The following is a 24,915-nucleotide window of genomic DNA, read 5'->3' as shown; positions in this document are numbered from 1 at the left end:
ATCTACGGAAGTTAAGAAAGTGGTGCATGTTTCGATTGGTTTTTTTTTCTTGTAGGACTTTTGGAGTTTCCTCCGAATTCGAGTAGTCCGGATCCTCTCAGGAGAAATAAGGACAAAAATATGGGACAGTTTGGAACTTCTAGGTTGAGGATGAATCCTCATGCTTCATTGGTCGACCTCACAATCTTTCATATACCGGGAATGGATGTTAAGCTGCATTATGTGTCGAAGGTACTTTAAATATCAATGAATTTATTATTAACATAGTTTATGACCAGTGTGTGGATAAAGTATGGAAAAAAACTCATAACTCCATTATTGAATGTTTTCAAGCAAAACTTTTGGACAGGTCAATTTTAGTTTTTTATTAACCACCTTACGGCGTGAAAATTTTACAGAGCGACGTCATAATTTTTTTTTAAATCTGGATTTGTGACCTAATTGATGATGTGAAAAAATTGGTACCGTAGATATTTTATCTATTTCAGTATCATAATGAGTTCATTACAGTTCTAGAAACAGTGCTGTTATGAACTCATTACAGCATCGTTTTCAGTTATATTTTTCGTTTTGTGATTGTCTATATCTACTGACTTCCAATCCTGTCAAAATTCAACAAACGTCATTTATTGTCAATATAATTTAATTTGGATATAGTGAAATGATTTGCAACATTATTCGCAATTTCTCTTAATTCTGGTGGTGTTAAATCGATTTTGAGAAATAATTCGCGAATTCAATGTGTAATTGTAAATTATTTTGAAATTCGAAACGTACGATTCAAATTCAAATTCCGTAATCTGTCAATTTTCGTGACAGTCACACCAACTGCCATGATACAATACAAAAGTCACTAGGATATATAATCTGAATTTTTCATTGAATTTCGACAATATTTCACAAAATTTGACTGAAATAGAGAAAATTTCGTCTAATACTCTTTGCAGAAGCAACGGGTAGGACCCCATTCTGCAACTTGTTTTAGAATATACTAATTCACAAAATAACCCATTAACTGTAAGAAATAAAAATGAACCTTTCATGGATGTAAATCTTTATTGAACTCAAAAAACAAACAAAATATAGCGCAAATGTTCAAATTGCTATCTGTAAGACATTTGGAACTGTCACAAGTCACAAGACTTTGTAACAAGATAAAAATATTTTTTGAACTAATTATCGTAAGTAATTGCACAAGTGCATCAAAATTACCGATAAGTAAGGTGGAGGGCTCTTTCTCCAAAAATTAAAATGACCGAATGCAGTTTTTCAAAGAAAACACGCTGGAATGCGAAATTATCCGTTCATTTTGATGCACGAGAGTAATTCGGGGGAATATTTCCCTCCTGTCAAAAATTATATGTATATGGAGAACAATTATCGAAAATTACAGCGATAATTGAATTGTAGGAAGCGAAACTGCACTGCGATAATTGTTCTGTTCATAGATGCATAGTTTATATGCATCTTACACAGTTCGAATCTATGGCAAATCCATTCTACATCAGTTTGACAAGTGATGAGTTTATTCGGGAAATATAACATCTGTGTCACATTTGGCGGATGAAACTACAGTCCATTCAGGAATTATTGACATCCCGGGTGGCTGTGGAAAATCGAAATTAAGTTGGTACTGGCTCATTCAGTAACATTTTGAATTGCAGATTTCGGGTTGGCATTGGAAATGTCATTGATAGGAGGTTAGATTTCAGTTTATTTGTGTTATTGTTTTTGACCCAAGAAATTTTGATACAAAAAAGTTGTATCAATTTCAAATACATATTGATTAGTTTATTTGAGTATTTCTCACAGTACTGTTTGAAAAAAGAAGAAGGCAAGTCATTATAGCCTGGATTATTAGTAATAGAAAACCTGTGCAATACGATTTCATCTTCAAAGAATCATTGAATGATTTGTTTGTTACCAAAAGCCGAGCCAAAAGCAACCAATATATTAGCCTGGATGAAATTTGACCAAAAAGCATATGGATTTTGATCAATCTAAGACAACATTACATAAACTTAATTGGTCAAGTTCAAAACAGTTAATGAAAGGAAAATTCTTATTGATAAACAGAAAAATATAATAAGTTGAGTACGATTTTATGGTGAATACAGAGAATATTTGCAACAAAATGTGAAATTCATTTATCTGGAGGAATGAGGATTATATAAATCTAAGAAGGGAGAATTATTTTATAATTGGGTTGCTGAATTGATACCTTTTCTGCATAACCATAGTTATATTATATCAAACTATATGAAAAAGATCTGTAAACAAAGTCTTGGCATTGCATCTATAGTTTATTTATTTAATAAATTCTAATTGCTTTATAGAATTTTTACTGAGTATTTCATCGAAAATATATTCAGAAGAGTAAATTTAAGAATTCCTTCACCTCTTAACCACTTACAGATAATAACAGAATGCAATAAAATTTTAAAATTCATGAATTATATATAATTTCATGCAAAAATGCTTTTAGTGAGTGAGTCAAAACTGTTATGGGCAAAATACCTTATGTAATTTAATAGTAAATAGTATAACAGCATTTCAATAAAAATAGAAGTGTATAAATAGTATCTATATTTTTCATACAAGTTTAATCAATCATTCATGTCATGAACAGTTTCAATAAATAGTGACTTTGGAAAGTAATTGACACATCGGCTGATAAATTGGTTCCAATTTTGAAAGTTACAGTACAACTGTGATGTCAAAATTCTTCATATACTAAATGGATTCTTTGAATTTTATTTCTGTCTTGTGATATGGCTCTCCCATTCACTAAGCTACACTATTTAAATTTATCAACCTGTTTTTTCCACCAGTTTAGACACCACAGTTAAAATGGTCCATAAGAGTTATATGATAAGAATTTTGCAAGCAGGTTGGTATCCAGTGGCAGTGTCCATCAAGAATGCAACAATTTTTGAAGAGCATTTGGTGAAAAGGAACATGCATATTTTGATGATCTTCAATAGGATCTTTCATGGTTGACTCTTAAATGAATAGATATCTCTTCATCGGATTTCCTTGAAATGAGATAGCATTTCACTATATTTTCACGTTATATAATCTGAATTCCAATTTATGAAATCATGACTGTATGCGTCCCTTCGTAATAATCGTAATTTTGAAAATTCAGGATCTTTCGGATACAAAAATGATGAAAATAATTCAAACTGGTTATTTCTATGATGAACCACAGCAATTTTTAGTGATATTTTTGTAACCAGAAATAATGCCGCGACTAGACGTTCACGGCCTGCTTCGATGTCAATAATTCCTGAATGGACTGTAAAACAATTACTCTTGAATTTTACTTCTTAAAAACACATTTGAGTAATTACAGTAAGAATGTGAGGAAGGCATAACCAAGTTTTAAGCAAATTATCTTCGATGTTGAAAAATAAAGATCTTTCAACTGAAGGGGAACGAATACAAATTTTAATAATGGTTGGATATGGTGATAAGCTGAAAACATATGGAGAAGAAGGAATAATTTTTACAGTGAAATGGGACTAATTAGATTATAAATTATTTTCTTTCTATCATGACATGATATAATATGAATTCCAATAAAAATAAGGTTAATTAAAAACTAATATTGATCTGTCCGAGCGTTTTGCTTGAAAACATATGAACTTTGTACTTTACTTCATCCACCCACTGAATATTATTTTTCCCTCCCTCAGGTTGTTCCAGAGGCTGAAGGTCAACCAGACCTCCAAGCACAAAATTCAGATTTCGAAAAAGCATTCAATAACACCCGATCCTTCAGTGCCACTTTCTCAAGCGACGAAACCGAGGAGATGCGTATAGACAAAGCTTTCAAACGACAGGACAGCCAACCATTCTCATTCCCTCCCCAACAGCGCGTCACCACCCCTCCCGAACTACGCACCTCCACCTCTTTGCACGGCATCACCAATCCAAACTACGGTTCTTCTCCAACTTGTTCGAGTTCCGGCAGTTCGGAGGACTTACGATGCGGGGCCACGCCTCCCATCAGTCCGGTGAATGGAGCACGGGCGAATGTAAACTTGGGGGCGGGCAATCAGATACCCACGAAGAAGATGGGAGTGAAAAAGGCGCAACTGTTCGCCTGGATGACGTTGCAGAGCGTGCCGGAGGAGACGATTATTTCACCGCATATTTTGGAGTTTTTGGAGCAGACGTTGGAACCGATACCGGCAAAATCGACGTTCAGAAATGGAGGTAAAATTTTATTTTGCTTCATCGAAATTCACTTACTTAAAAGTTAAGGGTATGGTCTGTGTATCACCTTGGTTATTATGGTTAGTAAGTACCGGTCCGTTTATATCATATTCCTCAAAAAGCGGTGACTATTTCCTCAAACTTTGGTGAGTTATCTGTCACAAGAGCAACCATACTTTAATTCTGGTACGAATAAATAACCAGTAACCACGCCCACTCGTCTTGGCAGTTGTCATTTAATCTTTCATAGTATTGTTTATGAATGTTTTTCATTACATCTTATACTCAAAAGATTTTATTATTTTAATTATGAACCAAATACCCTTCAGGGTTAGTTTTTAACCAATTACAAGAGATAAACCAATTTAGGGGAACAAAGAAAATCTCAACGACGTTTGTAATTTATTTCATTTGGAGAGAATCGTTGAGGGAAAGAATATTTACTAATTAATACTCAAATGTTACCTCACCTTTTCTGAACATTCTCTTTTTAGTAATTGCGACGTTCATTCCAAATCTTTTATATATTTATTATAATTCAAAATTCAACGTTGTTTGTAGAAGGAATATAACAAAATAATCCTTAAATTTCAGACACTTCTTTGATGTCAAGTGATCAAGACAATACAAATTACGGCAATTACGTCTACGCCAGTTTTCCGGTAGATGTCATCGTATACTTCCATATGCAACCCAGTACTTTCAGATTCAGCTGTCTTCCAGTGTCTCGAGTCGAATGTCTGCTCAAGCTTCCATCATTAGACATCGTTTTCAGTTCGAAAAGAGCTGAAGATGAACTTCTTCAAAGGTAGGTGTTCTCATTAAATCAAAGGATTATATATTTATATTTAAATTAAAATATCGGTTTCATTGGCATACGCGATTTGGAATTTTCATTTTTTTTAATGGGTATTCATTTTTTTTTAGTGAATTTGGTGATGGTCTTCCAAACTCAGTCTCTACGGCTGTGGGTGGCCTTAGTGTAACTGCCTGCCTCTCAGACTTCTCCGTTTACATATTCCACCCTTACGGAGGAAAGAAAACTACTCTGAAGGAATCACACTGGTCGCCTTTGTCGGATAGCGAACGAAAAGATTCTTTGTCCATTAATGTTGAATTTGTGAAGATACACTTGTCTAGGTCAAGAATGCTCAATTTTCAACAGCAAGATATGTCCTTCAAAGGCAAATCGTCCGGTGACCAAGGCCAGAGCAGGGCTGTTATAAGGTTTTCAAGTGAGTAATTATTCTGGTTTTGAAGATCATAAAATTGAAGGACATTTAGGTACTAATTTTTTTTGTTCCAGCAATAACTGATATTGGATCGGCGTCTTTTAAATATGATATGAGGAGATTAACCGAAATACTAGCATTCCCGAAAGCTTGGTATAGACGTTCCATTGTTAGAAGAATGTTCTTAGGAGATTTGAGTATGTCTGCAACTCACACTGATGACGGAGAATCGTCAAGTTATAATTCTTCACCAGGGGCTTATAGAACACACGAGAACAGGTACGTTTTGCCTGCATTTATACAATTTTTTCTAGCAGTTTCTTCCGATTGACAAAAAACATTATTTTTCCTCAAGTTGCTTGAAACTACCAATAAGCTTTAGTTACACTACCCTACGTTGAAAGAGGACTAGGAATTGGTTAACTAAACTCAAAATATGTATTATTCATACAAAATATTGCTTCATTATAGGTCCCTTCTAAAATAGTTCAGTTATGCCATCAAATAATCCTATCATCTAAATATTTTCAAAACGTATTTCAAGAAATCAACTCTTTTATTTCTTTTATGAGCTATCAATGGTTATAAATATAAAAAAATTGACAAGTCTATGTCTATTCCTTTACAATAATATACCTTTATGATATATTTGGTTTATTTTTGTCTTGGAATGAAATTCCAATTCTAAAATGACAAAATTAATAACCAACCAAAAAAAAAATTCAAAATTGGTTATTAATTTTGTCATTTTTAGAATTGGAATTTTATTCTAACACAGAAATAAACCAAATATATCAAAGGTATATTAATGTGAAGGAATAGGATACAAAGTTGTCAATTTTTTGATATTTATATTGAATATCCTTCATCAAGTAGACTCAATAAACTTTTATAATCTATAAATGGTTGACTCAAAGTGGTGCATCTGACGAGGACTCACATTTTTTGAATATTTCTGCAGAAAAAGTTTTTTTCGAAAAAATCTTTTTCATTTTCGATTCTGCCAATACGTAGTATTATAAGACTGCTTGCGGCTTGAACCAAAAATGTACAGGATGTATATAAGAATATTATGAACTTGAACAACTCAAATTAATCAAAACTCAATATTTTCAAATTACAACCTATATTTTTATTCTTTCTCTCAATTATATATAAAAAAAGAGGGGGGCCTTACTTGAAAAAACCCTATACCTAAAATGAAAACTTCAAGAGTTATTTGAAAAAAAAACTTGAAATGAGAAAAAACAGCAATTTTAACCCCCTCTTTTTATACATACAATTGACTAAAAGAATAAAAAATATAAGTTGTGATTTGAAAATCTTAAGTTGAATTCCAGTTGTGCAAGTTAATGATCTTCTTATAAACACCCTGTACAGCAAACAGTCTTATAATACCACGTATTGGCAGAATCGATAATGAAAAAAGTTTTTTCAAGAAAAACTTCTAATAGGCTATCTGAAAATCCAATGAAGAATAGGGTGTTCCATAAGAAAAAACATATTATGTTCGTCAATAACACTTTTTGGTACACCCTTTGTATTTCCAAACCATTTGAGTATGTAGCTCTAATGGAGCTATGTCCGAAAAAAAATCGAAAATTTCAGTGCTTAATCGTAATAGAGCGTCAATAGTGGAACACTCTGTTTAAAACTGGTGGTGTTGTGGAGGTTCCCAATTTTTATTCGTGTGGACACAAAAATTTTTCTTCCATAATATCAAAAGATCATCCCCTATAATTGTCTTATTCATCACTAAATTTACATTTAAGTCATCAAAAATAATAATCAAGATTAATTCTCTTAAGTATTTTATTCTATTTTCCGAGATGACTTTAATTATCAAATGTGTAACTCTTAACAAGGCAAACATAATATTGATAACATTGAGTCATTGAATTGAATTAATGGAGCTAATATTTTACCCATATTTATTGTATATATTTAATAAATAAATAATAATGCACATATACCCAAAATATATATGTCAGTCGGATTTATTCTGTCTATTTGTTACAGAGGTTCAAAGTCTACAGATAAGTCACCCTTACTAGCTAACCGCGAAAGGTTAAGACTGGGAAAACTGAAAGAATTCGGTATAGGCCTCAGTAGTGATTCAAATCAAGAAAATAACAGTCCCTCAGAACATAAAAACATGACCTCTTGGGAGACTCTAGTACTTTTCGCAGTCAATTTCAAGAAGTTGAATGTTCACATGAACATGGGAAATGTGATGGGTAACGTGAGGTAAACGTTATTTTGTATCATTTTTTCCAGTCACTCCAAAGATCTTTTTTTCCAGTTGGTTAACTAAAGAGTTCAGAAGTGACGGAAGATTAGGCATAGGATCTACAGGACACAAAAATCTGTATATTGCTCTTGGTTTGGGCGGTTCAGGTTTAGACGCAAAGGGAGGTATTGTAGGAGGAAATATCGAGATAGCCAACATTGACACTTTCAGTAAGTTCAATTTGAGAATTTCATCTATAGATGTTTCATTATATATTCTTCAGTTCATATAAGAGAAGAACCTGATGTTGAACCAGATCACACAGTAGGAGTGAAACTACACGCTTTGGAATTGAGGTTAGATTATATGGCAAGTTCGGTCTTAATGTTCAGGGTGAGCGATTTGAAGGTGAATCTGAGGGATGAGTGGAAATTGAACAGAGCTGCTTCAAAGGATTCTTTCATTCCTACCAGAAGGTACGGTAAAAAAACATACGTGGATTAATTTAGTTTTAATTTTGTCCCACTTCAGACCCGCAATGATCTTTATGCATGGCGATTTGGGATGGGACCAGCTGCAGATGATGATTTCTAAGAACACAACAACAGATCTACTGAAAATGTTCAATAAGCTAGAAGAGTTCTTCTCTCAGCAGTTCAACAGCAGCAAGAGGGCTTTCAGTGGATATTCTTCCTCTTCCAGGCATTCCAAAAATAATTCACAGAAAGGTAATGAAATAACTACAATATCCATTTCTTTTTTGTCTTCAATCCACTCTTCAAGCAATTTAGAAATAATAGGTAGTTAAAAAGAAAAAACAAATAAAATTAAAAAGGACTGAACTGATTACCAATATCCTTGTATCATTTACATGTAATAAAATACGTCCCTAATCATACAAGGTTGTTCAAAATCACAGGCTTCAACAAGACATAATGAAAGGATAAAAAGTGCGTTTTTTCAAATGGAATGACCTACATGCTCAGGAATGCTTTGAATGTTTCAGTAGGCGATACAAGGTTACCTTTGAGTGAGTCAGCCAGAAATCTGGGGTTGCATCTTGATGTCGATTTGAGATTCTTTGGGCATGTCAGGAGTTTGTTGAGGAGAGCTTATACAAATTTGAAGCTCCTTTATTCCAACAGACATGTTTTGAGTCAGAGTTTAAAAAGGGTGCTTTGTGAATCACTCGTGCTTTCTCACTTTACCTACTGTGATTTCTTGTATGGTCCTTGTTTGCGGAGATTGGAGAAGGATCGCATCCAGAGGGTTCAAAACAACTGTTGCCGTTTGATATATGGATTACGAAAATTCGATCACATAAGCGGTGCATTAATTTCAACGGGTTGGCTCAATATGGATGGTAGGAGAAAACTTCATCTTGCAGATTTCACGTTGAAGTTATTGAGGTCTCCGGATTCACCAAAGCATCTTCTGTCTGGTTTTGTCTCGGTGGAGTCGAGACATGGTAGGGGTACCAGATTCGGAGGCAGGTTCCTTGTTCCCCGTCATCGGACTGCCATGTTTTGTAGGTCCTTTATTTACTGTGCTGTATCACTTCTTAACTCCCTTCCAGAGGATCTCAGGAATTTAAGCGTTAACAGATTCAGGGTCAAATACAAACAGTATCTTTTAAATGATCAGAACCGAGTGTAGTAGTTTGAAAGAGTCAACATACCTGCTCTATATTCGAGGGCTCATTATTCATGATTTTGTTTATATTAACTTTTTTTTGGTATCTCGTGCAACATATATGTTTTTTTTTTTTCTTCCTTTTTCCTGCTCTGATGTGGTTGAGTTTGAATAGCTTAGCTAGACTTCGCCACTTCATAGTAGTTTTTTTCTCCAATTATGATATTTTATTTATAATTTTTGTAACAATAAAGGCGATTTATTATTATTATTATTATTATTATATATCATAAGATGTATTGAAAAAGAAAGAAATTTCCTTTTGGATGATAGAATATGTTCCTATACCTAAATTGTGAGGTTTTCGTTGTCGAAAAAGCCAAAAATCATTGGACTACAGAAATAAAGCTGTATAGGGATAATGATACAGAGAAGTTTCGTGCATCTTTCGTTTTGATTTTATCCATTTATTCATTCTTGATTTCACCAATACTAGACAATATACTAATTGCAATAGTGCTGGAATCTTGAATTTGTTACTTGAGAAAGTTATACTACCAATTATACCTTTCTCAAGTAACAAATTCAAGAAATGAATTCGCTCAAATATCTAATTATTCATCGATTTTCAGCCAAAGATCAAACTAACCAACAAAATCCGGCTTATCAAATTGAAGCGAATCATCACAGGCACTGGCAGAGGGTTCTTGCAACAATTGCCGGCTTACAGTTGAACACAATGCCTTCTCCCTTACCCCAATATGGAACAGTGCTTGGAGGCACAATGGAACTTCACGGAAACAATATTTCCCTGGCATGTTTTCATGGTGTTAACTTCAAGAGTAAATCCTGGGCCCTGTTCAGTCTAAAAGAGCCTTGCATCACTTTCAATACCGAAGCACAGGAAATACCTTCATCAAGCAGTTAGTATTTGTTTTTCAATTGAATCGGTGTGTTTCTATTCAGTTTTTTTTTTAGAAAACCCCCCAGCTCAAGATGTCCATATAGTACAAACCTTGACATGTAGTTTGGGACTAAGTACTTATAAAACAGACCTGTCCATGGCCACTGTTTGTAAGGTGTCTAGAACAGTTATGTTTCCTCCTCAATTCAAAACATGGCAGGAATGGTTCCACTATACTTTTGCCAGCAGTCAGATTGATGGTGAGTTAACCAATTTCTACATAAGATGTTTTAGGTGATTTGAATTTACACTTTGAATTTACTTTTTGAATTACAATTTGTACACAATCTAAGATTTTCTTGCAGAAGTGGACAGGTTTCCATCACTTGAGAGAGAAAGAAGTGAAACGACTAACAGCTTCGAAAGATCTAGAGGTAATCAACAAAAATTACCAGATCCAAACCTCAATAGGGAGGTTATATTTGCTGTCCCTAGTTTGCAGCTGCATCTGAAAACTGAACATCTTCAAACTTCTAGTATTCCAGAAACTTCAGGTTTGTATTATTTAATTGGTAACTGTTTTTTTTTAATTCTTATCAATACTTCATTATTACAGATGAAAATAAACCATCTGTTGAATGCAGTTTCATAACAGAATTTGAAGATCACATATTTGTAACTGTAGACGCAGAAGCTTTCTTTTTTCTACATGATGTTATTACTTCCTATATAAGAGAAAAAGAAAAAGTGGTGAGTAAAATAAATTTCTCTAATTCTGTGGTTATTCCGTTCATTCTTCCACATCTTGTAGAACAAAATCGTGCGAGAATATATCAGAAACGCACAGTTTTCATGGTTATATTTTATTATTCTATGTTGGTACTCCGAACTTTCCGCCACGGCTTTATCTGTCAATTCATCAATTTGCCTTAAAGGAATTAGTTCTGCCAACCAACATTTTTCAATGCAAAAATCACTAAATTATATTTATGGAAATATTTCATTAATTTCAATGAAAATGCAATGAATTAGAGAAAATAATGTATAATACTCGTACAGAAGGCTCATTCTACCACTCGTTCATTCCAAAACTCGCCACTTCGTGGCTCGTTTTTGAATTTTGAACTCGTGGAAGAATACCAATGCCTTCTGCACTTGTATTATAAATAACTATAATGACACATTTTAAAAATTCAGCTTCTATTTTGCTATCTTGAATATCGATTCACAGTCTGTATCTTTGAAACACTCTTTATTTCTCCAAGCTCTTGGCTATTATTGAAGCCATCCTTTGGAATCTGCAACTAATTATACCAATGTAAGTCAGGCTTCAATCAACATTTTATTACTACTCTAATCTACTGGCTTCTATGATGTCTAAAAGTCAAAAATTCGACAGTTTTCCGAAAAAAGATGACAGGCGCGAGCGTCGAACTGTCAGTTTGCGCGATGCTCCCGCCCTCTCTCTTTCCAATCAGAAAGGTCACAAACGAGTAGACCAGGTCAAGTGCGATGGAATGAACTTTTATTTCATTTTGAATGAAATGATATATTTCGTATTACTCTTTAAATTGTCATATTATTTCAGCTTGGAGTTAGTGACAAACGTAACAGCTTGGATTTTCAGGATCCCAAACAGAAAGACCCACAGGTTGGTTCAACTGATCCAAACAGAAAAGGTTCTATCGATTCTAATATCTTTTCTACCGATTGGAGAGATTTCACCTGCAAAACGTGGCATTTGGAACCTACCGTTAGACTTTTGAGTGTAGCTGGAAAATATATTGAACCTTATGGCGTCGATTATATACTCCAAAAACTTGGTTTTAGTCATGCCAGAGTTACAATTCCTAAATGGATGCAAAGAGGTTTCATGGATCCTCTAGATGCCACATTAGCGGTTCTCACCCTCAAAATGATTCAGGTTGTCAGGGGCGAAGGAAACAAAAATGAGAAAGAAAAAGCTATGGAAACAAAAAAATTGGAATTCAAATAAAGGCTCTACATTACAGAATACTTAATAGTTCGTGTTGATGTCGTAGTAGCATGAAACAATAGATAAATATAATATCCATAACCGTAACAGTTGAGAATATTCAAAAATTATTCTATTTATAATTATTTTTTTCAACGTTTCAGTAAGGTAGAATACATTGAGAAAATATTATGTGATACTGTTACTTTGAAAATTGGTTGTGAGGATTTGAGGGATAATGGAGATAATCACTTTTTAGATATGATCGGACTGAATATCATTAACATTTATATATTTCATTTGATTCAGGCGAATTTGTAATGTTTAGATTATAAACATTATGTTGCTACTGCAATTATTCTTGCTATATACCATATATTTTATTTCAATTTTGAATAATTGTAGAAATGGATATCCAGTTTTTACCAAAGGAAAAAAGAATTTAGAGTAGGAAAAATTGAAAGCTCTCTAAATTCAATGATACATTTAGGATATTCATAATATTCTTATTCAAAGAATTTATTTTTCTGTAAATATTAAGTTCAAAGTTGTAAATTATTTATTTAAGGTGAGCATTGTTATTAGAGTATGATATAACTTGTTGTAGATTTTTTTTAAAGGATTTATAGTAGTGTCCATAAAGAATTCATTGAATGTATAAAAAATTATATAATTTTAGTTCTGCAATATTTTTACCAAGGACTGATTTCAATGTTCCATATTTTTGAATATTCTTGGAATAAATTAAATTGAAATTGATAATTATGTATTATTTTTCCTACCATTTCCATATGCAGGTTTGTATAATGATGGGTACAAACTCAGTGGAAAAATTCGAGGAAAGCTTCAGAAGCTCTATATTGCTCCTTCATTTAAGGTTACAAACTGTATAAATGAGATGTTATTTATTATTATGTCATTGTTGCTGATTAGTTTATCTAGATGAGGGGTTCTGATAATATGAGTCTTCTGAAATACAGTATGAGCATTGGAATGATTATCTTACATATACGGCATGAATTTTTTTGTAGTCGTATCTGTTGTAACGGAAATTCAGGTAATTTTTTTCTAATTGTTGAGCGTTCGTTCACCAAACAAGTTGCTCTCTTATTTCGTCACAATATCTGTTATTTTTACTCGCTGATGATGAATACGTCCTTCGGACGGTCGTAGACACGATAACTCTTGAACAAAAGAGCATCGGATTTTGAATGTCTGGGTTAAGTTGACAAATGGGCTTAATTCGACTAGGGGTTCCGTAAAATGAGAATTTCAAGCCTCGTGCAGAATTTCATATTGATCTCATAATCAAAACCAAAGAAAATTCAAGAAGAATATCAAAATTCCTCCATTTCAAGGATGATGATCTCAATGCTCCCTCTATCTTTGGCAGACTTGAAAGCAAAATATGATTTTTTACAGCTGTGTTCATCAAAGAATGTAATCCAAAATTATTTTTCAATTCAACAAAACATGTATATAAAAAAACAAAAATTCTTGACATAATGAAACTGAGAAAATTAATACATAGCATAATTACCAATGAATTAAAAACTCAAATAAAACGGAAGCAGACACTGCAATATCATAGCCACTTGACAAGACAAAGAGAAACGACCTTAGGAGGACAAATAAAACACAGAATTCCCCGATCTACAGAAGCATAAATGTATTCAACTCCGCTCCTTCAGATTTGATTAACATCAGAGATTGGAAAAAGTTTTGCCATGCCTTAAAATACTTCATGAAACTAGAATAGACTTTCTTTTTGTAATTGTAGTTAAGTTTAAAATATTATTTCTGTTGCTGTTTTCAAATCGTATGGCCTGGTGCCAGTAATGTTTTTGCTGTTTAAGGGTCGACATTAAAGATTATTCATTTCTGTTGCACCCCACATTAAATTTACAGCGCAGTAGTTACAAATAAAGAATGAAACATTAGTAATTTTCTGGGGTACAATGTTATAATTTTTGCGAGTGGCTTCCATACAGGTTTAGCATTGGCTATTTTAGGAGAAAGCAAATAGTTTAGCCTATTTGCTTCAGGTATGCAATAATGGCACAGTTGGAGTGTTTTTACTTGAAGCGTTCATAATTCTTAGGATATTTGCTCTTCCTATTGTTGCCAGCAACTCAAGATCTTGCTGAAGTGTCATTCTGTTTGTAATTCAAACTTGACATTTTCATTGCATTCTTTCAAAATTGGTTATACTGTCTCCATTTATTTGTGAAGTTCCATCTGATCTTCATTTACATTTACTGTATATTATTTTACAGTTCATCATAGAAAACTCAAATTAAACAATTGATACTTTATTGAGTGATTAAATACAAAATTGAAAATATTCAACATTCAATGATTATACAAAATATAATACTCTTCAATTCTTAAACTAAACCAATAGTTTGCACTTCAGACCATTTATTCTAAAGTACTACATAATTTCAGTACAAACATCATGAATTTTTCTCATATAACAATTTTGTCATCTTATATAAACTTTCAAAACTCAATATTCTACCTACAATTCCCCAATTATCACAATGCATTTTAAAAATTGGCGTGAGTTATCTGTATAAAAACAAATGCAATTTCTCATATTCTCCAACTTTAATCAATTTCAATAAGTTTCCAAAAACATTTTTTAGGATTGCGTTTACCCATTTGATTGATTCAATAAGAAGTCAACTTAGCATTGAGTTTTTGAAGTTATCTAACTGAATAAAATTGCACATAAATCAAAATATTATTAAATAAGAAACTAGATATTAGTCAGAAAAACAACAAATAATAAATTAATATGCTCAACAGAATATGACATTCATAAAATAAAGCAAAAGATGCTTTTAAGATAATATATGTAACTATACCATATTTATATATAAAATTAGTAGATACAATTCTTGAAGAAATTAAACCTCTCATTCGTCTTCCCAGGCAATCTATAAATTGTTTTGTGATGATAGAATACTGACAAAAATCATTCATTGGAATCTCAATGAGAAGTAAATGAAAATAGATGCCATGAAACTCAAATTTTGAGCTGCAAAGAAATAACAATTTTTCAAGTGAAAACATATGCCTCTTTTATCTATAAAGAAACTTGGAACATAAGTTTATATTCAAAATGATATACATACTTTAATAACCAAGGAAATTCACCTGACTTATTGAAGGTCTCCTTATGTATTTTCAAAAATTTATGTTAACATTCAACAGTACAGTACAAAAAAGTTAAAATGGAATGAGAATATAGTCTATAAATTGTTGAAACTTCGAATATATTTACGACCTATATACATACAATTTGTTGTACCTATTTCTTGTTTGAAATGCAGAATTTTTTTTATAATGACTATATTATATTTATAATCTGAAACATTCAAATACCTGAATCTGGAACTACTCTTCTTTTTTTTCCACGAAATATTGAAATTAGGAACCCTAGAATTTGCTATCTTTTACTTGCTCCATTCACATTTTTCTCCAATTTCATTTTTAAAGTTTGTGCTTGATGTTCACTTGCAAAATCTTTTTCGGTTAATGGCAACTGATTTATATTATATATCAAATTTTCTTCTAATAAAATATCTTCGGGAGGATTTCTTAGTAGGTCCAAAGTTTCACAAAGACCTGCAGCACTTTTTCTAGATTTTGCTGTTCCCAGACATCCTATTATTATGACTAGTGCTGTTTTGAACAATATTTTAACTCCTTCACAAAGAAAAACATCCCAAACTCTGAGCAATGTGTCCCAAGGTAACGTTCTTGTGAAAACACATAAAAACCATTCAGTACAATAAAGCATTGGTTCAGCACCCACTTTTTTTAGATGCTTATAAGCAGGCCGACATACCCTTTTTAATAGGCCTTGTAAAATCATAGCATCCCGTTGGATTACTTCCATCGCAGGACTATAATAGTTCTCTAAATATTTATCAGATATGCTCACAAGACACCAGAATGCTTGTTCAGCAGGCATATGCATCAGGAGAAATGCTGCAATTGGGGCTTGTGCCTGACAGTAACCCATTTTAGGATTCTGCACTGTATATGCTTTCAGAACATTAAACAGCTCTTGTTGCCTAAAAGAAAAGCCCAAATTATGAATGAATTATACAGCTGAAATTATTCCTTACCCAGGCTTTTCCTCAGAACTGAACATTTCATGGGTAGGAAACTGTCGATGAAGGTCTCTTTTGATTTCATCAAGACATTTTTGATCTCCTCTATCTCTTAAACAATCCTCATATTTATTAGGAAATTTCTCCATTAGAATACGACCCCCACATAAATACAGCCAAGCCCTTGGTCTTATTGACATTGGAATGCCTATGGAGGAATAATTAGAAAAATTCCAATTGTATAATTCGACATACCTTTCCGACATCTTTCTCTAACTTTAGCATAATTTTTGTCCATGTAAAAATTCCATAGAGACAACATTTTTAACCATTTCTTTTCCCTACGTAATACTGTTTCTGGTGGTGGGCCTTGTCTGGGTTCTGAAGAATATTGTGTACCTCCCAGAAATCCATGTCTGTCAGGTACATTGGATATTACACTCCCATCAACAAGAGTACTGGCTTCACTGCAAGTGCTCACAGCATCTGCGTTGAAAGATGATGCCATTTTCTCAATTTTCATGAAATTTCAACATAGTTGATGATCTCTTAATAAACATATATCGAAAAACATTATTTACATAAGATAAACAACACTTCCTCAGTCGATGTTTTCAAGATTTAACGTCATTCGTTTAATAGTACCGCCCAAAAAGAGACAAAAAAATCATTAACTTCACATTATAGTATGATCAGAGAATTTTAATAAGCAATTAAGATGTGAAAATTAATTTAAACGACTAATAATGATCACTTAATGGGCGAGACAAAATCAGTTGACAGCTTGCGAATATTTTGATTGTGACATATGACATTTTTGGTTTTTTGATAGGTTTTGAAAATCTTCAACTGAAAATAAAAACCAGAATCCTATAAAATCATTTTACAGATCTAAAACGAAATTTAAGTAGTTGAAGTCTCTGAAAATACAGGTGTGTCCACACGTTTTTGTTTAAGACACTCAGCTCAGGTGATCAGGTCATCAGAATCGACACATGAATCGACATTGGTCAAACTTCCATTTTCTTCCGTGAGTGGCGCTATATAATGTATTCATTTTTAAAGAGTTCAAAAAATGATGAAATATAAGAAACGATGCCAAATCCAACTTGAATATTAACCATGTCAAAAAGGGTTGGTCTCATATATTAGTATTTTTTCTGAGTCACAACAAATTTACTTTCACTTTACCTTGAACAATTGAACAGTGGTGGGTTATTACTTGTCAGTTTATTTTTGACTACCTACATAAAATATAAAAAAAAACGGCAATTTAGTTTATTACTATAATAATCTGATGACGTATCCAAACATCTTACTCGTAAATTGTAATAATGCTGTTATTAATATTTGAGAAAGTTGTACATAAAATATGAAAGTAATACAGTATACCAATGATTTATCGATAGTTCATATCAACAAAGACTTAAAAAAATATTCTAGTACTTGTTTCTTGTATTAGAGTCAAAATGTTTAGAAATACTAGTGGCTCTATTCAGTATTTGAAAAGTTAAGATAAAACTGTTTCGTGTTGTAGTGACCATCAGCCTTCTTGGATCTGAAGGATAATGGATTTCAGCATGAAAGCACATCAAATTTTGCTATTGTTTCCATGGAAATATGGTCATTTCCTTATAGCGCAATCTACGGACGGAAAGAGAAGTATCGGCAATAATTAATTCACGTCGTTCAAATTGTTTGAACAAAAGCAGTGGGCATATTAGTATCAAGTGACCTCTTAACAAGATATTATATTTGGTAGGATACTTGATAACACAAAACATTCATGACCTAGAGTGGAATGGAATCATCGTGTGGCACCAGAGACAAGTCTCTGGTCTGACACCTAATAAATACTGTCAGACTTTCAAACTGTCAACTATTTTAACCTCACACATTAACCAACAAAAAAGTTTTGCTTTTATAAAAGAAAAATGTTCCTTCTCAGAAATTCTACGAGAAGTTTCAAACAACTTGTACAGATCTCCAATTTGAACAACAGGATAGGTGGTTTAATTATTTAATATAGAGAAAACATAATCTTATCCTTTATTTCTTTAGGTGAAAGACAAATCAAACGTTGGGTCGCACCAACTTTGAAGGCATTGAAAAGAAGAAGGGACAAGCTAGGTCCAGAAGAACCATCTCCTAGATCTTCATATTTAGAGTGGAATTATGAAGCAGAATTATATGCTTTTGGTAAAAGATTAGGAGAAAATTTCGATCGTGACATATTAAAGAGAGCTTTGATTCATAGGTCTTATAGTAATATAAATAATCAAGGTGGTCGACTTTACATTAGGAATAATGGGTAATCATTGTATTCAAAACATTTATTTTTAGATCAAGAAAATAAAATATTAGATAATAAAGAGCTAATTAAAGAGGGAAATGATATTATAATCCAATTTTTGAAGGAAGAATTCCAGAATTATCCGGATGATGTGATTAATTCATTAATCAAATATTTAACTTCTGATGATATGCTCAGTCATGTGGCCAAACATTTAGGCCTTACTGATTTGGTATTTACATCTGTAAGTGGTGTGTTTTGAGTTAATGCAATTCATGAGTTAGAAATATTTGCAGGAATTTCCAGTTGACAAGTCAACATTAGCAGATACTTTTAAAGCTGTTATTTGTGCTTTGAAACTTTCAGATAATCTTGAAAGATCCCAGAAGTTTATTAAAGATTTTCTCATAGTTCAACTTAGTGGTAAAACAGTATTTGATATTTGGGAACCAGAGGATCCAGTCAATTATTTAGACAACTTGTTGAAAGAGAAAGGAGTGGAATCATTTGAAGCTAGGCTTTGCAATACATCTGCATCAAATACAATTCTTGCCAATTATCAGGTTGGATTATATTCAAATGATAAAAAAATGTTGGGCATAGGTGAGTACCAGTGGAGGGGGGGGTTATTATTTTGGTTATTACTATGATATATTTTGGAATTTTAATGAAAAATATTCAGTTTGATTTATTTTCCCTCTGAACATCTTCTGGAATTTTTTGCAGGTTGGGGAGAAAATGTAGAAATAGCCAAGAATACAGCAGCATTAGATGCCATCAGGAAAATATGTAATTTTTGATTTTCAGACTAATAAACCTTGTGTATAAGTAAAATTTTATTTCCTTCTGAAGATTCCTCACAAAATGAATTGTGGACATTATTAAAATCATAATTCTAAGAGAATATTACAAGAATTTATTTAAATTGGTCATCACAATTGTAATCGAATTCAGGCCAAAACTCATCATTTTCAATATTTCATGATGAAAAATATAGCTAAATCTAGTTTTAAATGGATATTGAATTTACATTTTTTTAAATATATTTCACAACAAATTGATTTGTATACAAACATGGAAGGTTTGAATGGAAAATAATTTTTACCTTCACCATAAGAAAACTGCAATAGATAAAAATTGTGCAATATCTCATTAAATATAAAAACAATATTAATATGGTAACTAATGTTTTGCACCAACTGTCTGAAGTAATTGTTTGTACAATATTGTAAAATTGAAGATGATATATCTAAGTACAAACAACCCAACTCAAATTAACTTAAAAAGTATAATAATTTTTTGTAAACACAAAAATTCAACAGGATATAATTCAAATTAAATTTCTGATCACAAAACAGCAAGTATTCCAAATATTTCATTTATATTCAGAATTTAACATCAACGCCTCATTTAATTTAAGAATTAGCTAATAGTTTTTGAACTCTATGTTAGTGAAAGAATAGTCGGATAACTATTTTATACAATCACAGATAAAGATGAACCTAATGACGTTTAAATATCACTAGTTCCAATCAAAGACAGATAACGTCTTAAACAATAATATGTAGCTTTAATCAAGAATTTAAATGATCCAGATAATTTAAATTATTTATGTGAATGATGCAAATCAACAATCAAAGACAAGTCAGTTAACAGATAACTGGTATATTGTTTCAAATTTCCATACTTGTACTATTAAAGGTGTGTTCAATATAAATTCTAAGCATTTTTGATTCTCATTATTTCCGATGATTCTTTCACATGGCAGTCTTAATAGGTCTCTCTTATAAATTTCTTTAAATATCATTCATATCTCTCTTTGAATCTTTCTTCGTATATTTTCTGACGATGTTGTGGTAGAAGAAATTTATTCAGAGTATCACCAAAACGGCACGCCCTAAGCTTGAACCTTTCATTATCTCTTGCGAATTGCTCCCAAATTCCTTTCCTAGCCTTCCTATAGGCAAATGACCATTTGATCATAACATGGACTTCAGCTAAATCAGATCCCTCGGCAAAAGTTACCTAAAAATAATTATGGATATAATTTAATGTATTAACCCATCAAGATTTCAAATATCTACCTTTTTAGAACTTCTGGACTTCTTTTTGTTCTCTTCAGCACAGAATTCTGTCTCCTCTGACCCAGTATGAGAAGTACCATTTTTTTGCTTAAAATTACAAAAAAACAATGTCTTCTTTTCTTCAGTTTTATTATTCCCAGATTCGTCATCATCATCGGAAGATGAATCATCTTGAAAATCGGCAGAAATACCATCTTGAGCATCTTCAGAATCATCACCTTCAAATACGATGAAATCGTCATCGGAATCAGATTCATAACTTTTGGCTGTTTCCTTAATAGAAAAATCATCGATGTCGATAGACTCATCAGAACTACTGTCATTACTGGTTACGCTCATACTTTCCCAATCAGCTTCCATTGCTACTTCCTCTACCTGCATTGAATCAGAAGAACTTATCAGAGGAGAATTTGTATTTATTCTATCAATATTGCACTCAGGCTGATTAAGAAATGGTGATTGGTAACTTGAAGGGGTACTTTTGTCGAAGACATTCATATTGAAAATATTAGGGTTTTGAAAATGTCTGCTGGAATTTTGAGATGGTGAATGTGTCATCAGATCGTCGAGGGAAGGTGTAGCAGCTTGATGAAATTGCATTTTTTGGGAAACATTCTGGGTGGGCAAGCCAGAGGCAAAGTTTGGCCTCGTCATATTGCATCCTAATACATTCATCTTTCCTTGTAATTTTTAGTTCAACTTCGAATTTCAATATACAATAGAATCAAACGCACAAATTCAAAGTCTTTTGACAATTTATGTAGACAGGCAATCCCTTGAAAGTGAATTTTGATCGTCTTTGTAACCACTTATCGTCAAAATTTCGTCCTTGATGGTAAAGGTTATCTTTGTAATCAAAATCTCTCAAATTGACTTTTTTTCGAATTATACCGTTCACTGAAACAACTCTTATAGAAGCACGTTGGGATATCGAATTTTCACTTGGTTGAGCCATTTTCACAAAATTAAAAATACTTCGTAACTATTTTATTCTGCCATTTTGATAAAACTGAATGAGAACGAGAAAAGACAAAGACAAAGTCCGAAAGCGCATGGAGAGGCGCATGACAAGTAACGATCACGTGCATTCCCCCGCCACCGCAAAATGTGGGTGATTCCTGTAATTGGTGACGGCTTTCTGGATTTAGGTATTATTGGTAATAAAATAGTGAATCATATTCATAATTAGCAATTACTTGCTACTGAAAATTAAGAAGTACTCAGATATTTGAATTCGATATTTTAGGCATTGCTAAAGTCGGAAAAAAAGTGTTTTCCCCTTTCACTGCAAAACACTATTTGAAGAATTGAGCAAGTAGAACTATACCTATATAGAATACTAGTTCTACTTCCTCAATTTTTCAATTTGAAGTGAAAGAGGAAAACAAATTTTTTCGACTTGCCTAAAATTATTGAATTCCTAAACATAAGAGCCTTCAGATGAATGACGTTTAAGGCCTTCCACGTTCAATAGCCCTACACCTTACACCTCTGGAAATTGGAATTATTTAGGGAAACAAATCAAATCAGTTAATATTTCACCATGTTGATCAACAAATTTATTAAAAATATAAATTTTCCGATGACACACGTACCTACTGAAAACAATACAATATAGGATCCTTACAAATGATTGAAATATTTATAAATTAATTATTATCAGGGATTTGGAAACCGATACCTATATTGAATAAAAATTTCTAAAATAGACAATTTATGATAGTCAATTTCGAAAATTTGTAACTAAATTATTGCTATAATATCAGTGAAAAGCGCTTAAAAAACATTTCAAAGTTCACTACGTTGTTAAAATCATTTAAACACCGCGCGTATTCGCCCAAACGGAAAAATATTATTCTTGTTTTTTCAATACTTTATTACTTTCCTTATGTATATCTAGTAAGATTAACTGGAAAACAATAATCTTTGCCTTTACCCTTCAGTATTCTCCGTTCTAATTTTATGATTACTTATATATGACCTTCGAATTTCGAAATGAAATGGAAATTTTAAAATTTAATTTTTAAAATTTTAAAGGTCTAAGGAATTTTTTTAGAACACCAGATGAAAAACAAATATATAAATATCGAGAAATATAATTAAAAAAAAGGATCATTTCAAAAATAGTTTGGCAACTTTATATTATATATTATTATTATATGGACAAAAACCATCACCAATGGTTTTCTACTTCATTGAAATACAAAATCAAAAGTGAAAAGTAACACAAATCGTTTGAATCCTCTTTTATGTCTTCAATATTATACTAATAAGTACATACTTTTAGTTAATCTTTATTTCTGACTCCTAATTAATTTAGTTATTGTGAAAAAATAATAAATAAATTTCGGTGAAAAATGATTATAACTTACTATTTGATTCACTTTCTATTTTCAAATGAAAACATTGACACGCTAAAAGTTATTTTTTTAAATTATCTCTATCACTTATCGATATTATTTCTTGAAATATCTTCAAGTTGTTTACTTCAAGAATATTGAATACGATTCATCTTATATTTAAATTTTTCTTTCAATTCTACATAAAACACTTATTTTCTTTTCTTTTTATTTCTGAAAAAGTAAAAGTCTCCCCTAAAACAAAAACCCATGGAATTCAATCAGTCGAAAACAAAAGACTTGCAAATTAATTACACATTCATGGAATAAATATTTTTTTATGGAATAATTCAATTTATTGCAATTGACTACTTTCGGACTTTTTTTTTCGAATAAGTTACATAGCACGAATAAAAAATATGAAAATCCGATGAAAAAGCATTTCGCAAAGAGGGTAGCAACTTTAAATGTTGAAAAAGAGGATTTTTCATTCCGTGAGATTGGCAAAATTTAAAAGTTGAAGAAAATTTTTTAGCAACAACCCCCTAATATGTAAATCATAATATAAAAAGCAACTCAATATAGGTATTTAAAATTTTATTTCGATATTATAATGGAATTGTGCCTAATACGACTTCTAGTTTATAATAAAATATTGAAAAAAGAAAAAAACTATCGGGATATCTTTCAAATAATGGGAATTTATCTCTTACCTATTTTTTTACTTTTCACTGAAGAAACGTACAACACTAGCACACAAGACGTCACTAATAGTCTATTTACTATAATTGTTGTTATACTAACTATATTATAGGTATTTGAATTATTCTTTAAATTTTTATAGAATATTAACATTCTTATCTTTTCTTCTTCTTCTTTCTGTAGTAATAGAGTACTGCCAGCACTCTATTTTTGAGTAATAAAAACATAAGATTTTTTTGTATTCCTTTCCTGAAGCCGAAATATTTAGCTTATTATTTGTCATTTGATAGTTTTATATGAAAAATTTTCTGGAAGCTTTGAAATATGTGATATATTTCGAGATACTCTTTCCGAATTTCAACTTTTCCACCCCCGTATTTTGCCGCCATCTTGGAAAAAATGGCGCCCAAAATCAGTTTTATGGTAATATCTTCTTTCCGACTAATTTTATGATGAAAACAATAATATACAATATGAGAATAAATAATATTGCCTTCACTTTATGTATCTTCACTTATTTTTTTGTAAAATCAATAGTTTTGGCGTACAAAGTAAATAAAGTGTATCATTCATTCGCTGGAAAGACTCCTGGATATCTACATCCACCGAGGACTAAAATACAAGCCCTAGGCTTAAATTAAGAAGAAGATTCATTCGCTGCACCATCATAGTTTTTCGTATAACCCTCCCTCATGGGTCAACTCTGGTTACGCCAATTATCGAAGGAAAAGAGAGACAAATAATTAGACTTTACCATATTGGATCCGATATTATTTGACGCCAACCTTCATCGGGGTGGTTTTTTCGGAACAAAGTCATGATAGAAATTCGACGTTCCCTTCAAAACAGAAGTTGATCTGTTTTTTTTTATCTTCGACAAGTCATCGTTTCTGAGGGGACCAAATTTTCGTTGGGACACACCCTGTATATTAGATTTGGTTTATGAAAATTCCTTATTGGTCGCGTCATTATAGTAATCAATTGAACCATAGATAATTCAAGCAGAAAATGTCGACAATAGAACCTAATATTGAATAGTGACAACATATTTCTATCGAATTGAAAATGTATAATATAATAATTATCAAGCTGTGTGCAGAATCTAAGGTGATCTTGTCACCAGAGAAAATTTTTCTAGAATAACGGTCTCCAAGGGATCAATAGTTGCATGAATGAACG

At 32.0% G+C, this 24,915-nt stretch overlaps 4 protein-coding genes across 12 annotated transcripts in view; 2 read left to right on the top strand and 2 right to left on the bottom strand.

The window, feature by feature from the left end:
• The window catches only part of LOC123676902 (transmembrane protein KIAA1109 homolog), a 57,531-nt gene extending 44,578 nt beyond the window's left edge, over nt 1-12,953 (top strand). For 7 of the 8 annotated variants that reach the window (XM_045613193.1, XM_045613196.1, XM_045613191.1 and 4 more), the window contains 14 exons: nt 56-231; nt 3,699-4,221; nt 4,816-5,029; nt 5,149-5,456; nt 5,528-5,732; nt 7,473-7,700; nt 7,756-7,913; nt 7,967-8,159; nt 8,215-8,411; nt 9,948-10,238; nt 10,294-10,479; nt 10,585-10,773; nt 10,836-10,969; nt 11,808-12,953. In XM_045613193.1, the coding sequence (XP_045469149.1) occupies nt 56-231; nt 3,699-4,221; nt 4,816-5,029; nt 5,149-5,456; nt 5,528-5,732; nt 7,473-7,700; nt 7,756-7,913; nt 7,967-8,159; nt 8,215-8,411; nt 9,948-10,238; nt 10,294-10,479; nt 10,585-10,773; nt 10,836-10,969; nt 11,808-12,215 (3,410 nt within the window). In that variant the 3' untranslated portion in view covers nt 12,216-12,953. The remainder of the gene's footprint in view (nt 1-55; nt 232-3,698; nt 4,222-4,815; nt 5,030-5,148; nt 5,457-5,527; nt 5,733-7,472; nt 7,701-7,755; nt 7,914-7,966; nt 8,160-8,214; nt 8,412-9,947; nt 10,239-10,293; nt 10,480-10,584; nt 10,774-10,835; nt 10,970-11,807) is intronic. The other variant, XM_045613192.1, reaches the window with a different exon arrangement.
• A 1,537-nt stretch (nt 12,954-14,490) lies between these two features.
• LOC123676901 (TBC1 domain family member whacked) lies at nt 14,491-17,192 on the bottom strand. 2 transcript variants are annotated; one of them, XR_006747018.1, is made up of 4 exons: nt 16,574-17,190; nt 16,334-16,526; nt 15,585-16,279; nt 14,491-15,237 (listed from the first exon to the last, which is right to left on the bottom strand). XR_006747018.1 is itself a non-coding variant. In XM_045613189.1 (3 exons), the coding sequence occupies exons 1-3, from the start codon at nt 16,839-16,841 to the stop codon at nt 15,649-15,651; spliced, it is 1,092 nt and encodes a 363-aa protein (XP_045469145.1). In that variant the 5' UTR covers nt 16,842-17,192; the 3' UTR covers nt 14,491-15,648. The 2 variants fall into 2 exon arrangements, 1 of the variants encoding a protein (XP_045469145.1); XM_045613189.1 differs by having other exon boundaries at nt 14,491-16,279; nt 16,574-17,192.
• A 973-nt stretch (nt 17,193-18,165) lies between these two features.
• On the top strand, nt 18,166-19,445 carry LOC123676900 (39S ribosomal protein L44, mitochondrial). The gene is made up of 5 exons (XM_045613187.1): nt 18,166-18,325; nt 18,380-18,601; nt 18,662-18,855; nt 18,908-19,214; nt 19,338-19,445. The coding sequence occupies exons 1-5, from the start codon at nt 18,253-18,255 to the stop codon at nt 19,409-19,411; spliced, it is 870 nt and encodes a 289-aa protein (XP_045469143.1). The 5' UTR covers nt 18,166-18,252; the 3' UTR covers nt 19,412-19,445.
• On the bottom strand, nt 19,435-21,737 carry LOC123676899 (suppressor protein SRP40). Its single transcript, XM_045613186.1, has 2 exons — nt 20,696-21,737; nt 19,435-20,636 (listed from the first exon to the last, which is right to left on the bottom strand). Exons 1-2 carry the CDS (start codon nt 21,368-21,370, stop codon nt 20,415-20,417), a joined length of 897 nt encoding a protein of 298 aa, XP_045469142.1. The 5' UTR covers nt 21,371-21,737; the 3' UTR covers nt 19,435-20,414.
• Nucleotides 21,738-24,915: the final 3,178 nt, after the last annotated feature.

Source organism: Harmonia axyridis, chromosome 3, assembly GCF_914767665.1.
Source record: "Harmonia axyridis chromosome 3, icHarAxyr1.1, whole genome shotgun sequence".
NCBI lineage: Eukaryota > Metazoa > Arthropoda > Insecta > Coleoptera > Coccinellidae > Harmonia > Harmonia axyridis.
The sequence above is the reverse complement of the archived record's forward strand: the minus strand, read 5'-3'. Positions and strand labels throughout refer to the sequence as shown.

What these genes read in the sequence shown, in the direction of transcription:
- LOC123676901 (XM_045613189.1), bottom strand. Translation starts at nt 16,841, where the DNA reads ATGAAAATTGAGAAAATGGCATCATCTTTCAACGCAGATGCTGTGAGC. An exon ending in TAGAGAAAGATGTCGGAAAG is followed by an intron (nt 16,527 to 16,573) that starts GTATGTCGAATT and finishes ATTCCTCCATAG; the next exon opens with GCATTCCAATGTCAATAAGA. An exon ending in AGTTCTGAGGAAAAGCCTGG is followed by an intron (nt 16,280 to 16,333) that starts GTAAGGAATAAT and finishes CTTTTCTTTTAG; the next exon opens with GCAACAAGAGCTGTTTAATG.
- LOC123676899 (XM_045613186.1), bottom strand. Translation starts at nt 21,370, where the DNA reads ATGAATGTATTAGGATGCAATATGACGAGGCCAAACTTTGCCTCTGGC. An exon ending in AGTCCAGAAGTTCTAAAAAG is followed by an intron (nt 20,637 to 20,695) that starts GTAGATATTTGA and finishes AATTATTTTTAG; the next exon opens with GTAACTTTTGCCGAGGGATC.
- LOC123676900 (XM_045613187.1), top strand. Translation starts at nt 18,253, where the DNA reads ATGTTCCTTCTCAGAAATTCTACGAGAAGTTTCAAACAACTTGTACAG. An exon ending in CAATTTGAACAACAGGATAG is followed by an intron (nt 18,326 to 18,379) that starts GTGGTTTAATTA and finishes TTATTTCTTTAG; the next exon opens with GTGAAAGACAAATCAAACGT. An exon ending in CTGATTTGGTATTTACATCT is followed by an intron (nt 18,856 to 18,907) that starts GTAAGTGGTGTG and finishes AAATATTTGCAG; the next exon opens with GAATTTCCAGTTGACAAGTC.